The 16,343-nt window shown below is 37.6% G+C and overlaps 2 protein-coding genes across 2 annotated transcripts in view; one reads left to right on the top strand and one right to left on the bottom strand.

Moving 5' to 3' along the window:
- Window positions 1–16,343, top strand: part of ctnna1 (catenin (cadherin-associated protein), alpha 1) — a 77,380-nt gene that overhangs the window by 26,661 nt on the left and 34,376 nt on the right. The window contains exons 8-9 of the mRNA XM_026189554.2: window positions 12,596–12,676; window positions 12,960–13,112. Coding sequence (XP_026045339.1) covers window positions 12,596–12,676; window positions 12,960–13,112 — 234 coding nt within the window. The remainder of the gene's footprint in view (window positions 1–12,595; window positions 12,677–12,959; window positions 13,113–16,343) is intronic.
- Window positions 5,967–9,119, bottom strand: lrrtm2 (leucine rich repeat transmembrane neuronal 2). Its single transcript, XM_026189569.2, has 2 exons — window positions 8,903–9,119; window positions 5,967–8,213 (listed from the first exon to the last, which is right to left on the bottom strand). The coding sequence occupies exons 1-2, from the start codon at window positions 8,904–8,906 to the stop codon at window positions 6,577–6,579; spliced, it is 1,641 nt and encodes a 546-aa protein (XP_026045354.1). The 5' UTR covers window positions 8,907–9,119; the 3' UTR covers window positions 5,967–6,576.

The following is a 16,343-nucleotide window of genomic DNA, read 5'->3' as shown; positions in this document are numbered from 1 at the left end:
TTCTCCTTGCTGAGTTCTGTTTCACTTTCTTTTGCGGTTTCAGTCTTCCTGCTTGTGCCCTCTTTTCTTAGTGCCTCACTCTTTTCTTAAGTCTTGCTGTTTTCTTGCCTTGGGCATCTAAAATGAATTTTATTCTTACACTGTGCGTGCCTCTCATTTTAAATACTTTTTAGGTTTGTATCTTGTGCCATGTACCCGCCTTACCTGGTACCCTTATTGTGTGTGTGTGTGTGTGTGTGTGTGTGTGTGTGTGTGTGTGTGTGTGTGTGTGTGTGTGTGTGTGTGTTAATAACAAGTTCACAACGCTAATGAGGATATTGATTGACATTTTACATGAGGATTTTGTTTGGACATATTTAAAACACAAACAAAGAAACAAACAAAGATTGTGTTTGATATTGTACCCAGAGGTTGTGATTATTATAAACTGTTTTTACCAAAAATATTGGGGTGGGAGAGTGACAGGGTTTTTGATTTTATTTATTTTATTTTAACTTTGTCTATTTGTAATCTCAATGGATAATTAAAACAAATTGCACTCCACACAATGTAACGGGGAAAGCTTTAGAGTCCCAAAGGTTTTTCTGTATTTACAGCCTCCATAAAACACTGGTCTATCAGTAAAAGCCCTTCAGGCTACATTTCATTGATGGGGTGATCTTTTGCTGGTGAATTCCAAGCTTTTTGATTAGCTTTGCTGTCAGGTAAATGAGGTACACCCTTTCTTTAACAGGGTGTGTTGTGAACTGCATTAGACGGCTTGTTTTAAATAATTTGCTGGCAGCTGTGGCAAGCTTTGTCTGTATATTAATATATTTGTATTAATTCAGATTACAAATTTCTGTGTCAACTTTTGACCTTTTGCCGTGTCCCTTTCTTGGTCACTTGAGAGCTGAGGAAACAATTTATAAGTGTAATATACTGGAAAAATACCGATGCAACAGCTTAAGCATGCAGATGGTCCTTCTGATGGTAGTTGTCCTTAAGGTAGACTCATATTTAGCACCATAACATTTTCATTGAATGTACATCAGTTTAAATGTTTTCTTTCAATACTGCATTTTCTTTTCTTTTTTCTTTTTTTTTACAGTTACAACACTGTGAATACACTGTTAAGTGACAAGATCAAACTAAGAAGCCTTCATTTCTTTCCTTGTTCTAAGTTTCAAACACTTTCAAATATAACACTAATATTCCTTTACTGTTGAGATTGAGAAGGACTGGTGTCCGTCTACGTAGAGAGGTGGCTGCCTCAGAGCCAAAGTGGCACATCTTAAAATGGATTCAACTGAGAATGTGGAATCCAGTTATTAGCCAGGAAAGGCCATTGTCTTTGAGTTCCTGTATCTTGGAACTATAGTTGAATCTAAAACCTAAACAGACTGCGAAGAACATGTATATTGCATACAGAAAAAGTTATAGCTTTAAAACTAAGGGCTTAGGTACCTTTCAGAAAACAAAGCTTATCCCTCAGTTAAGTACCAGATGGTTTAAGTGGTGTAAGCAACGTTGGTGTTTGTTTTGTAGAAAACATGGTTTGATTAGGCTCGAGTTGGAATTTTTGCTGTTTACTTAAAGCAGGCCTGATGTTGGACCATTTCTCTCTGGTTATGAGACAGCAGTGGCAGACTTGCTGGGTCTGGAATATTTTGTAATATGGTAACATGACGGCCATAGGTTTTTGTGAATAAAAGTGCTGTTCTAAGTTTGAATTAGATTTTAATTTATTAGGCTAAATATTCAAGCATGTCTATTGGTTTGTAATTCTCAATTGTTTGTGCTAGGACTCACCAGTGATATCCTTGGAGAATGGCTTTAAATTTAAGCAATAGATACATTAGGGGTTATATGCTGATGAGAGTCCTGATCAATGTGTCTCTCCTAGTAAGCATTTTCTAGATTTATTGGAGGTCTTATAATGAGTACCTGAAACATACATGGGTTCTGAGTCCTTGAACCACACTGCCGAAGCCGTGCTGTCAGACTCGTCAGTTTTGTGCCTTGCTCACTTGGGTACACCCTCCAGGTTAATTACGGAAGCTTGCTTTTTGTAGACCTCATCAGAAAAGAGCAGGTAAAATTGAAGTGGCTCTTGTAGTTATTTATTATCTGAACCTTCTGACAAATGTAAGATCATAGGTTAGAGGGGTGTGGTGTTTTTTTTTTTTTTTTTTTTTTTTTGTTTCAATCCTCAGATGAAATAGTTACATGAAGAAAATGGCTTAACAAGTTTCTGTGCCTTTATAATTTCTACTTAATATAACACAAGTGCGCACTAAAAATATGATTAGAAATATGTAAATTATGGAAAGTTTCTTGAACAAATACCTGTCAGGTGTTTATTTTGATATTATTTTGTTTTCAGTTAGCTGTTTTAGAGCAGTCAGTGAGTGAGAACAAACATGGTAGAGTTAAGTTTGTACTCTGTTTAATCATCCAAAAATGTGGAAGTTGTCTGGATTCAAGTACTCAGTCTGTCTAAAATCAAAACAATATTGGATTTGTTGTTTGCAGTGGCAGTAATACTTGCACTAAGCAGAGATTTAGAGAGTGGCTCGAAAATCCAGAGGTTAGATAGCCAATAACTGTATTTACTGGAGTGTTATACAACTGTAGAAAAAAAATATGGACACTGAAATGATAAAACGAAGTCTTTTCTGTTGTTTTAGTTTTTATGTAAATTGCTTTACTGTCTTGTGTGAATGTTTCACTTTGATATTTTTTTTCTTTTATATTTTGCACATAGAAGCTTAAGACTTTTTTTTTTGCGTTGATGAATTATATCTACTACTTTTTTTTTTTTTTCATCTGAAAGTTGAATCTGAAACTAGACTCAAAGACAGTACTGTTTATAAATGTCACTTGTAAAAACTAAGAAAAAGGAAACACCCATGCCATTAATGTTGCCTATAATCTATTAGCCCACACGAAATGTGAAGTCTTAATTTGTGGTTTTGGTTTTGATTTTCTCCATGTAAGTAAATATCACATTGTCACAGAGTTTCTAATTCCAAAGTTTAATCTCTAGTTTTTTGCTCTGACATCCAAGAAAAATGGACAATGCTGGATGTTACTGGTGTTATCTGATGATCATTATCTGTAACTGCAGTGCTTGTATATCGGTCATTTAATTTTGGGCATTTAATCACATAGGACCAGTGTCGATGCAAAATCACGAATTTGGTGCAGTTAATATTCTCAACAATTCAGTCTTACATAAGACTGGAAATGCTTTAATAGCTTAATTACTGGTTATTCATTGCAGTGTTAGTTTGTAGATTTTTCACTATTTGCTCTTCTATTAAACAACAACCTATAGCTTGTGGTAAAGTAAAAATTAATTAACTTTTGAATGTACCCATAAACATGAATCCTCATAGCAAAAAAAATTGAATTTTTAAAATCATAAATATTTAAACTATCCTTCTTGAATGTCAACAAGTGTTGAATTTCACTTTGTTGATGTTCAGAGTTTTGCAGTATCATGATTTATACACTGTACTAAAGTGCAATTACAGACCAAACCAAGTTGTGAGCATCCATCAGTTGGCAAACACCTTGTAAATTATAATCATTTTATTTAAAAAATATATGTTTTGAGGGGACAATGTTTTTTTTTTTCTTCAGTTTGGCACAGCTTATCCACTATACAGATATGAAATTGTACATATTACAATACAAAAGGAAAATGGGAAGAGAAAAGCATTCATTTTGCACAAAGAGGTTGGGTTAGAGAGGGGATTGGTGCTGCTTTTTTTTTTTCTTTTTTTTTTTTCTCCCTATTTTCCATTTTTTTTTTCTTTTTTTTTTTTTATATTATTTTTTTTTTTTAGGCAGGGTGGGAACAAGGGCTAGAGGATGACAAGAGGAAACAAAAACAGATTACAAAGAGCCAAAGTGCAAAGGGATGCATATTTCTACAAATTTGTGGATTTTCAGTCACTTGGTACAACTGTAGTATTAAACAGTGAAATGTCTAATGATGGACAGAACTTTATAGGAATTCCATATACATCCCCATACTTGGTGTTATCAAAAACAAAGTCTCCCCATAAAGTTTGCTGAATGAGATTAGGAAATATTCAACTGAATTTTGACTCTTGAACATGCAAGACAGATTAGAAGGGCAATAGTTAAAGCAGTGCTAAGCTGGAAACAACTTAAATTAGAAAATGGAGGTGCTTGACTGATCAGTGTATGCAATGCTTTCATTCAATTCAGACATGAAGTGTAACAATTTTTGGTTTACAAAAGCACTTTCTTGTTTTAGGCATCCTATGAGCATGTGCTGAGACATGTTGACACGCAAGCATTCATTTGAGTGTGAAGCCAAATTTTGACAAGCTCAATATAAAGACAAAGCCACAAATGGTACCTCCTCCTTACCTATAGGGGGCATCAGCCAATGAACTTCACCCTAATTGTTGAAAACCAGGCATCTCACTTAAAAGTGCTGCATCTTGTCATCACTAATTGCAGACTTTAGTAAACACGAGTTAAAATACTAGTCCTAGGAATTGATAAGAATATCGTAAAATCGCTGAGTACTTGAATTTTACAGTGTTCAAACATTGGACTGCTCAACACTTGATTAGCTGTGAAGTTGCTGCTACTCTGGTCAGTGTACATTTCATGCCTAAGGTGCTGTCATTCTGTCATTCCATTCTCTACTACTTTTACTTGCCCAAAAGGATGCTCGGAATTGTTAAGAAAAAGACATAACCCCATTGTTAAACTCTGTCTTCATCGTCCTATCTATTCCTCTCAGCCCCACTCTTTCACCCTACCCCCACTACTAAATTGAACACAAAGAAGTGCGAAGCTACTGCAGCAGCTTTAGTCTGATGCTAATGCACATCCTCCCCCTGCTGCATACAAATGTGTCCTGACCCAGGCTTGCTGTTTGCTTATCACTGGATCTCCATTTGCTCTCAGGGTATTGACCGCAGTTTAACTTGACACGTTCGAGTGCTAACCTAGGACCTGAAATTCATTTTTCGCTAACAAGAACAAAACCTTAAAAAAAATATATTCGCACATGATTTTTGGTCACAAGGATTAATATACTGTATTATTTTTCAGTGGTAGCATGACTAAATGTTTCTAGATCACTGGTGTGGGTGATAGAATATTAAGTTCATTTTGCCTTGCTTTAATTGGTTCAATCTTGAGCCTGTCAGGACTTATTAGTGTGTAAGCAGTAAAGAGCACAGGCTACTGGGGTTTTGTATTCAGAATAAAATGCGCTCCTGTCTGGCATTTGAGCTGTTTGTTACAGTTTGTCACTTGCTACCCTCACTCTAGCTTGTCTGTATATTGATCCTGGTATAATATAGCTCATCAGTTAATTGTAATCAACACCTAAAGCTGTTGGAAATATTATGGTCACAGTTTGTATGGCAGTTGAAAATGGAGAATCCATGTACAGATCATTGTAGATCATTTTCCATGTCTAGGGTGAGGCTGACATCCATGAGTTTTTTTTTTTTTTTTTCCTTCTAAGCAGTGTAGTGTGTTGGAAGTTAATCACAGTTGTTCAGTCTGTCCCACAGATTGAGAATTTATTTGTGGTGTTGAGCCCTCGTGGGTGGGAGCTAAAACATCCATTAACTTGAGTCAGCTGCAAAACAGCTTTTCATTTACGGGGGTAACGTCTGATTAAAGAGGTAATTTTTCCAATTTATATAATTGAACATAAATTCTCCATTCTCAGTCCACACTTTCAGTTGCATTTCCACACAGAAATGTTTCTTTGGAGGAAATCCAAATTTATTTATTTTTTTTAGAAATAAAACAATCTCATTCTTACTAAATACAGCCTCTCTTCTTCTTCTTCTTCTTTTTGTTTTCTGTTATTTGAATTTGGCAACCCAAATGTATTCTTGGTGGGAAACCGTGGAACCATGTCAGATTTGCTAAACGTAATGTCATAAGTGATTACTCAATAGAATTTCAGGATTCTTCTATCCGTAACAGATGATTTCTTTATTCATAACATAACAATAATGACATTTACTTTACAGTTATAATTCATAATTTGAGTTTGGTCTTAGTGCCCTTTAATGTATTATAGTTCTCTCAAAACAAAGCTACAAAACAAAATGTTCTGATAATTGGTTCTGTTCATTTGCCCCAGTGATTGAATGTTTGGCTTGGACTGCCTATGGTGTAGTTAGAAACAGCATTTCAAATATTTACTTTTTAAAAGAAAATACATAAATCACATCTTCCCTTAATGTATTCTGTTAGCAGAGGGCCACTTGGCAAAGTAGTTTCTCTGTGCTGCAGAATATAGAGACAGTGGTGGAGACAGATCTCACAGTTTACAATTTTCTTCTTTAAAATGATTGCCCCTGCCTGATATGAACAACCTTGCATTCATATAAAAATAAATTTGTGACTATCTCTACAACGTCCTGTAACTGCCCAACCTCTGCCATTGTAGCATTCTCACATATTCTCAAATCTCACTTGTAGAAATTATGCTTTTTACATAAACTGGGAAAAAAAAATCAAACCCTGTATCATCTGAAATGGTCAAATGACAAACCATATGCTCTAGGAATAAATAAGAGTTCATACTTCACACTCTTTGTAAGGCAGCTGCTGACACTTGCACTGCCCGTAGCCGTTGATGATTACGAGTGCCCCTTCTTCATGGCTGGGCTCATACTCATTATAGGGTACCTGCGTAGCTAGGTCTGCCATAGGCTGTCGTTGCTGGGTCCTCATCTGTCTGCGGTTCTGAATAGCCGAACAGTGGCGTATCCGGCGCAGGGTAGGAGGGCAGCACTTCCGTGAGATATAGACAACAAAAATGATGAAAAAGAATGAAAAAAGAAGGGCCATAGTTCCCATGATAACCCTTTGAGTCATAACAGTGTTGTCTGCAGTTGCGAAGTCATCTGTTACAGCTGCCTCTTCCAATGGAGCAGTAGTAGCTTGAGCAGTGCGTGATGTTTGTGTTATGATTGTTGTGGTAGTGACTGTGGTAAAGCTCCCAAAATCCTCTGCATAGTCCGGTGTGGGGGTCGGCTGCATAATTCCAAACAAGGAGCTTGTGATCTCTGCAGCTGTAGTAGCGTCTGTTGTTGTACTAATGGTCTGAACGACTGGTACTGAAAAATTCTGACAAAGTTGGAATCCATAAACGGCATCTAGTATCTCCTCACCTTGGGCATATTCAGGACTGTGGCAGAGGATAGAATGCTCCCACCTTCCCTTAAAGGTGCTTAGCCAAGTGGCAAGAGAGCAAATCCTTTTGGTACATTCCCAAAGGTTGCTGGACAGCCCAATCATACCCAAAGACTGCCACATATCCAAGACTTGGGGATCCAGGCTGCTCAGTTTGTTGTTATCCAGCAGCAAAACTTTTAAATTTGGCAGCGTTTGAAATACATCAGGGGTCAGGACACGAATTTCATTTCCTGTGAGGTCCAGCTTCTCCAGCGTGGTCCAGATCCATTCCATGCCACATGTTACGTTGCTGATCTTATTCCATTGCAGGTATAGAAATTGAAGGGCAACAAGGCGAGGGAAATGGGCCAAGTTTATCTTGGTCAGTTGATTGTGCTCCAAGTGGAGCTCTTTAAGCTTGATGAGCCCAGCAAATCCATTTCGTGCCAGGCTTCGGAGACGGTTGCTGCTTAGGCCCAGATATTCCAGGCTACGGCAGTCCCAAAATGCCCGAACAGGTGTGGTGCGAAGTAAATTAGAGCGGAGGTGGAGTATCTGGAGCTTCCTCAGTCCGTGAAACAGTTCTGGCTCCAAAGCAGTCATCTGATTGAAGGACAGGTCCAGTATCTGAAGATTGATGAGGTGGATGAAGGTTGTGTTGGGCAACTTGGTGATACGATTGGAGCTCAAATTGAGGTCCTTCAGTTTATAGAGCCCTTGAAAGGCATCCTCTTGTACTGTGGTAATCTGGTTGTGGTCTAGATGTAGCCAAGTGAGCTGGCTGAAACCATAGAATTGATCAGGACTGAGCTCAGTGATACTATTGTGTCGTAATGACAGCCCCAGGGCTCCCTTGTCCACACCATCTGGGGGTGCCTTAAGCCCCTGGGTGTCGCAGTAAAACTGCAGGTCCTCACAGCGGCATTTTTGAGGGCAGGTTGTGCACAACGCAGGAGACAGCAGGCACGCTAGGAGCATGCTGATCACAGACAGAGCCGCTGGTGCAGGTCCCACCAATGGCCACCTTGAATGGAAACCTGGGTGGGTTCAAAGACAAGAAAATGAACTGTGGGGCGGGAAAGCTAATCTCTGCAGAGTACTTATTACTAATTCATGCTGGCAGTTATGCTTTTTTGTGTACGCTCTGTCTTGTCCTTACATATAGCTGCTAAGGTATTTTACATTGGCAACTTTAACAGTGTATGTAAACATGATACCCTTGAGATTCGGTTTAATGGAGATGTCATTTTCTCAGCAAGGCTTCTAATGATCAGCTGCATACATAAGGCAGACCTTTTTTTTTTTTTTTTTTTCTCTCCTCTCCCTTACCATTTATATTAAGCCTGTTTTGGTCCACATTTTGTGCTATTCATTCGAGCATAATTTTCTTAATATCGTCATTCTTTTTTTTTATTTTTATTTTTTTTTATTAAGTGCTCTATGCTTCTTTTTTTCCCTAGGGGAGGAAAAAAACATAGATCTGTTATCTGTTCAGGAAAAAATAATAATTTAAAAAAAAATCTTTTTTTCATCACTTATGAGATCTTCTAGAAGATTCAAATGTTAAAAATGTATGTCTTCCCAACTCTTCTGTCTGAAGGAGGAAACATGAAGGACCATTGCAGTAAATAGACTAGGCAGAAGAGCTTTTAGTCTTCAGCCTCCCTCACTCTTACTTGTATTCCCTATTCATGTCCAGACCTGTCATATAAAGGGGCTAACTTACCCATTCTTTTGTGCACATCGGAGGCTGCATTCAACTGTCCTTTTCCGCAGACTCTTGGAGCAACCAGATGGAAGAAAAATCCAAAGGGAAAAAGCCCTTTTGATTAAGCACAAAAGGAATCAGCCTCTTGGGAAATAAAGCAATTCTGAACCCACCCAATTCAAACAAAATATGAAATTCCATGTCCCGACTAGATGTTTATTCCTTTTATTTTGTTAGTCCTTTAAAATCCAGGCTCATAGAAGAGTGAGTCTTTTTCTTCAAGCCCACGAATCCTTGAAGAAATTATTATTTTTTTTAAGTTGATCAGTTGCATCCAGAGCGACTCCAGTGATCAGACCCCCCCCTCTCCCTTTTTCTTCTTTTTCTTTTTTTTACCCTTTTGTTTCCTTTCCTCCGCAATGGTGTCAGCTCAGACCGTTAATTGAAGATCAAGCGCTTCTCTTTCATTGCCGTGGTCCTCCAACCCTAACTTGTTGATGGCAGCCAGAGATCTTGCTTCTGACGCCGGCTCAGTCTCAGCATAGCCTCTGCAGAGCTGTGAGCGGAGCCCTCGTCTGCTAGCTGAGACGCAGGGAGAGAGAGAAAAAAGCAGAGCAGGGAGTCAGGGATGTTATTCTGTGCTTTTTTGTTGCAGCCACTCACTGCTACAGAGTGGTGGCAGCCTGGCGTCGATCATCACTACTGTTTCTCTCTCTCTTTTTCTCTCCCACACACACACACACACAAACACCCTCTCACTCTCCTGCTCAGTCACTTGCTCTCTGCCTCATACACAGTGCTTGTGCACCTTAGTCTTCCTCCACCTCCCTCTTGCATTTCCCTTCCCTCCCACTGGCTCGTCACCTTCAGAATATTGATATCTTGAACGTGTTGCGGCAGCATGCTGTTGAAATTAACCACAGCTGTAAATCTCAGTCTCGCATTGCTGCTGTTCTGCAGACTGTATGTATAAATGTATACACAGGACATAAACCTTAAAAAAAATAAAAAGAGAGAACGCAGCAAAACAGATTTTACTACATCAGTGCTAACATAGGGTGTCAAATTTACATATCCTGGTTGCAGTTCTTTAACTTTTGAGGACAGGCATGTGATCAATTGCCAGCTCCTTTGAAGTTAAGTTAGGCTAGCTTTTAAAATGTAAAGGTCAAGGAAAAATACTGGGTTATTCATGTGATGCATTAAAAGGATTTGAAATTTACTAATGCTAACATGTATCTACTTGACCTTAAGCTATTTTGTGATTATTTTTTTATTTTTTTTATTTTCTGTTGGAAAAATGTTTGCATTTCAGAGGTTTTTTTTTAATAAATTTTTTTTTGAATCCCCCTTTTTAAAAATAAAAAATAAAAAAAATTATTATTATTTGTTTATTGTTGTTTTGCTGTTCATCCCTTTTGGTAGAAAAACTGAGGTAGCTGAAAAGTCGAGGTGTGAAATGAACCGTGGTGATGAGAAATTCCTTAATCCCTTGTCCCTATAGTTCTTCATTATTTAATGTTTGGTTGAGGTGCGTTTTGGGGTATATGCATCAAATTAAATTGCAATCAGGCAGACTACTTAGCAGAAATGGTATGAAGAACAGATGGTATCCTGCTCAAAGTTGGTTCTTCGGCCCCAGTCTCCTTAAATTTATCTGATCTGGATTTTAAACATTGTTATTTAATGAAAGCACGTAACAATGCACACTGATCACTGATTGGTGATGGTGAATTCCATATTTTCTGTTTTTTCACAATTTAAGTTGGAACACAGAAAAAGTAAGCCCCGTCATTATCTGGCGGTGAATTTGCAGGTCATTTGTCCTGCATGTTGCTGTATTTTTCCACATCTATTTTAGCCTGCATCCTCAAAATGGGAGAAAACATGTAAAAATACTAAGACCTTACAGGAATGTTCCATCTGTCTGTGTGTCGTCTGCTTAGTGGCAATTTGGCGTGTTGCAAACGTAAATTTTAAAAGGGGGAAAACATTAAATTATACTTAATTTGTACTTAAAGTTCAATAAATGTATAACTTATAACTAATCCAACTAAGATGAACTTTGAAAAGCAATAATGTTGAATTGTTGAAAAGCAATAATATTGACTGCATATTATTTGACTCTTAGAGCAGACTCTTGCTTACATTGAAACACTAGTGGGTTTTTGTTGAACGGGATGTTCCTAAATCTGTCCTAAAGGAGATGGATATACTCACCTGGCTATCATAAAAGATTCTACAGAGAAACTGCTTCCATAATGAGCACCTGAAGAAGTGCTTTAGAACCCCTTGGCGTGGAAATGAAATATAGGCTAGGCATGAATGAAATAGGATTGAAAGTGTTGGGGCAAAGCAGGCTAAAGCACTACCACAGCACTGTATCCAGCCAGCACAAAATCACAGGGGATTAGTGCTGTGGAGCTCCATGGCCCCTAACTGTGTGCACAAGCCCCCAACGGGCATAAGGCAGTGGGGGATGGGGTAGGTCAATGCTACCGCCATCCATGGTGTTACGTTGCAGTTGATTTAAGCATTATAAAGGAAAAGAAGAGCCCAGAGTCCAACTGGTCCTTTGCCTTTACTCAGACCTTTCCTGTCCATCTAATTTTGCTCTAATTTTATGGCTCTCCACTATCTGGGAATTTTCACTCTTTCTCACTTTATCTTCTCAAGCGTTTCTAAAAGTTTTCAGTGTTTTTCTTTTGTACTTTGCAGAATGTGATCAAACATCTCTCTACTAAAACTACTCAGTAGTTACGAATGTGTTCACTGCAAGGCAGCCCCTGAGTACTTGTGTGGATACAACTAAGAACTTATTTAAACGAGAAATGGATGCATAGGTTTAAATGTATAAGACTGATATGATTTTGGGCCTTTATGACTTTCCCAAAGTTGGTCAGTGCTTGTGTAGCAACAAGTCACCTCTACTTACGTCACCTTATGATAGCCAATCCAGTCCTTACTTTGTTCTCAATAGTTTCCACAGTTGGGAGCTAATGTTGGCCTTTAAAGCTTGAAGATAAATGGCTTATTCTAATACAAAATGACCAAAGGACTTGGGCAGCATTGTAATAAAAATTAGTGAGGGGGAATAATGAAACAAAATGAGCACTTGTAATATTATTAACCCTGAATCAAATTAGAATCACAAATGTGACAAATATAAAATGATTTACAACAGTTTCAAGTTTGACAGCCCATTGGATTTAGAAACGTTGGCTGTTACCAGACTACTTTTAATGTTGTGCGTAGGTCTTTATAGCATTACTTGCTGTGAGTCGGTGGAGGATGTCATTGTTTATTGGAGAACAAAATGAACAATAACTGGAGGCTTCAGAAATGAACTGGACTTGGTATCTCCAAACATTAGCTCCACGAAGCAGAATAGCTCAAGCTTGTTGAAAATTACATTTCATTTCAGAGTAACACCTACAGGGTGACCCAAGTCTGCTCTAGAAGAGTTTGGGTGACGTTAAAGTATAAATTGTATAACTACCCTGTTGGTTTAAAAATGAAAAGATGCAAGGGATGATTTACAGATATGAATATTTTTGTCATTTTGCCTTTTTATTTACTCAAGACTGTTTAATATTTTAGGTTTTGATATTGATTTAATTTGATCTGATCCCAAGACTTTTCAGGATTTTTGACACATGAGCTGGTCACCGTTATTCTACTCACTAATTACTACTTTTTTCCATGTTTCAGGCGGGAAGAAAGGACAGAAGCGATGCTCTGAACACTGCCATTGATAGAATGACAAAGAAGACTAGAGACCTTCGCAGACAGGTACTTTTTTTTTTGTGAACTTCCTTTTCCCTCTTTCCACTAGGTCTTCAACTTTAAACTGTGTTTGCGCTCAGTGAACTTTTATTGGAAAAAAACAAATCAAATATTTTTTTTCTTTACTTCAGCCTTTTGAAGTTTACCAGCAAACCTCAGACTCTTGTCTCTCATAATGTCAGGATGTAATCTGTAGTTCAAAAAAGCTGTGGTAGACATCAGTCTGTATGTAAAGGATATGCACCAAGGGCATTCTAACGCTTTTTCAAAAAATCATCTTATTTCACAGCTGCGCAAAGCTGTGATGGACCATGTCTCCGACTCTTTCCTGGAGACTAATGTTCCCCTCCTGGTCCTCATTGAAGCTGCTAAGAATGGCAATGAGAAAGAAGTTAAGGAATATGCTCAGGTGTTCCGTGAGCATGCCAACAAACTGATTGAGGTATTGTATGTTTTTCTTTTTGTTTGTGTGTTTTGTTTTTGTTTGTTTTTTTTGTTTTCCCTTCCCCTTCCTCTCTCTCTCCAGTGCATTTGCAGTCAGAACCTGACCCACCCCCAGATCATAACACTCAAATGCTTCAACTCTATCCCATTAGTATTGCATATTTAATTTTTATTGTTTCTGTTCTCTGAGATAAAACTTGTGATAAGACTATAGCATTATTGTCCCTTTAAAAGGCTTCTTTAAAGGTCTTTGGTCAATTCAGTCTGATGTTGGTCACACTCTCGCACACAAACATTAAATAAAGAAATTATAATTATTAAACTTAATATTTAAGGAGCTCTATTGCAGATCCTGGATCCTTTTCCCCCTAAAATGAAAAATAATAAAAAATTGCTATGTGGCCAAAGACATCAAAATTGCTCTTTCTTTATTATATAATAATGGATTGGATTTATATAGCGCTTTTCAATGCACCCAAAGCGCTTTACAATGCCACTATTCATTCACTCTCGCATTCACACACTGGTGGAGTATGAGAAACAAAAAATATATTTAGATCATTATGAAACTGTTTCAGGCTGTCATAGTAGTCACGTGAGTAATCTTTAAAATCTAGTTTTGAGTCCATAACCTTCCACTAACAGACGAGAATGCAATACATGGTTAAAAAAAAAAAAATTCAAGATGCAAGGAGAAAAGCAAAGTAATGGACTCGATAGGCAAGAAACTAACAGAACATTCAGCCAGGCTCATTAGTGGTCTTTCCTTCCGTTCCTCTAATGCCTGTGTAGAGCATCATATGACATTTGAAAGTGACTTCTGTCTATGGGCATATTGCCATGAGTATAGCTGGATATGTTAGACTAGCCAGGACAAGCAGCATGCATATTCACCAGGGAAACCATTGAAGCATCAGAAGGAAAGGGGGAGTGGGCAACAACACTGGGGAGTAACCCCTTAAGTAGCACCCGAAGGCCTGAGTGTCATATGTGGCATTAGAGCACTAGACCTTGCTAATGCATGGTTACTATTTGTGCTTGTAACACTTAGAAACACAAGGGGGGTGTGTGTGTAATTAAAAAAAAAAAAAAAAAAAAATTACATTTAAACCAAAGTAGTTTTGGTTTAAATTTGTTATGAACTTTATGGAGAAATTTCTTTTAGTAATTTTTGCTTACAGTTTTCATTTTCATTTGAATATACATGTTGTATGATATCAATCTAAGAATAGAAGGTGCATCTGTAAAAACCGCTTATCAGCAGCACAAAAGAAAAACTGTACAAATGATGTTTAAAGAATGTAAACTCCAAATGCTGTCTATTTTAAAGCTGGGGTTCATTGTGGTAATTGTTGCTATCATGACTTTAACTAGAATATTTTACTTCCAAAGTCTCCATATCTGCAGTTGAACTGAGCTCCTACATCAGTCTAGTTGTACTAAAATATTTATCAGCAAAATATGTTTTTGTCATACATAAATTAGGAATTCTAGTAGTGTAGTAAAGCCACTGAACAGCATCTTGGCACTGAGTTGATGGGCATCATTATGGTAGAGTTTTAAGCACTGGGCAAAGTAACTTTCTTGCTCATTACGCATTTTCTAAAAGGGAGCCAGTTGCCATAAATTCCCATTTCAAAATCTACATTAGGAGATATTCAGTGTAATCTAGCAGTTTATCCTCCACATACTTTCTTTAGTGTGTTCCTTCCAAAAAACGACAAACATCAACTGCTGCAACACAAGCGTTCACAACCTAAGTTGATGTATGCCTTCAAACCTAGAGAGAGCCCAGCTCTAACTAGGACCTGGGAATTATAAATCATGTTTTGCAACAGCCTCGACAGTAGTTGCATACGTTACTCTTCATTTTGGCTAAAGATTTCTGCCTTTGTAGAAGCTGCCAACATTGCATTTTGTCATTTTTACATTAACCTTTTTAATTATTTTTTTATGTATCCCATCCCTGGTTAATATGATTGGCAAAAGCACACAGTCAAGTATTATCTCACTTCTCAGGAAAATTATTCCTGTAAGCCAACATCAATACAATCGGCTGAACAGTAAGCAGTTCACAGTAGACCTCTTGGCTTTCACCTTTAAATAAAAATGGTTGACATTTACCTTCAAATGCATGGTAGGAAGTAGGTATTGAACTGTGCTGTGGGCCGCTCTAGATTAGAGCCTTTGCCAAACAATATATATGCAAATCAATAGAGCTGGAAAGACTAGAGAGAGAAGTTGAAACATGTTTGTTTCTTTATAACATATGGAACAAAAATGCTTTAAATGTAGAATGTCCTCTGTTCAGTAGCAGGAATAGCAAAGAGCAACCAGTCTCTGGCTGTGTTTTGTATGACATCGCAGGTTGCGCAATTGTAGTCTGCCGTAAGGCAAATGGCCTATTACATTACACACATTTTTATGAAAGCTACATTATGACTGACCCATATTTAGAGAATGAGGGGGATACAAAAAACTGCATTCAATTTGGCATGCACCAAGCTGTGTAAGGCTCTCATCCAGGCAAAGGGATGGTTGTCACATTATGCAGAGGGTTACTTATTTACCTCATTTAGATAAGTTGTTTGTTTTTGAGTGCACACTCAGTTCTGAAATATAAGCTTTGGAGTGTGAAGCCACTATAAGTCATAAAGATGTGCTACATAGCAGGTTGAGATGCAGAGATGTGCATTACTGATGGTATAATCAGCAGTGGAAAGTGAATTTACTGGTAAACCCCACCTAAGGATTTCTTTTGTTTAAGAAAAAAAATTAAGCATTGCCCTAAAGCTTGCTTTTTTTAATGTTTAAAAAAAAAACAACAACAACAAACTTGCACCCATTATCCATAACTCTAAAACCGGTCACTAAATATTGTGTTCCCTCATGTCAGTAAAACAACTCTTGGTAATCAGCTTTTCCATGAGTGCATGGAGTTAATCAGTGTATTTAATCTTACCTGTCAGTGGTATTATGTCATTGACATGTGAATGACCAGTTGTACACCCTTTTATTTTAAAAAGATTTGGTGTCTAATACCTTATCCATTAGACCTGAACATCAATAACTTTTTTTTTTAAGCTTGATGTATGGACGGTCACACTGCAGTTGTATACTTGGCTCAATAGCACTGATACTAAACCACTGCAGTGATTAAGATATTTTATGCTAAATATATTATCCATGATATTAGCATAAGTTTGTAGTTTGTTGGATTATCTGTCCT

This window comes from Astatotilapia calliptera, chromosome 2 (assembly GCF_964374335.1).
Source record: "Astatotilapia calliptera chromosome 2, fAstCal68.1, whole genome shotgun sequence".
In the NCBI taxonomy this organism is placed as follows: Eukaryota; Metazoa; Chordata; class Actinopteri; order Cichliformes; family Cichlidae; genus Astatotilapia; species Astatotilapia calliptera.
Note: the sequence above shows the minus strand (reverse complement) of the source record. Positions and strands in the feature narration are given on the sequence as shown.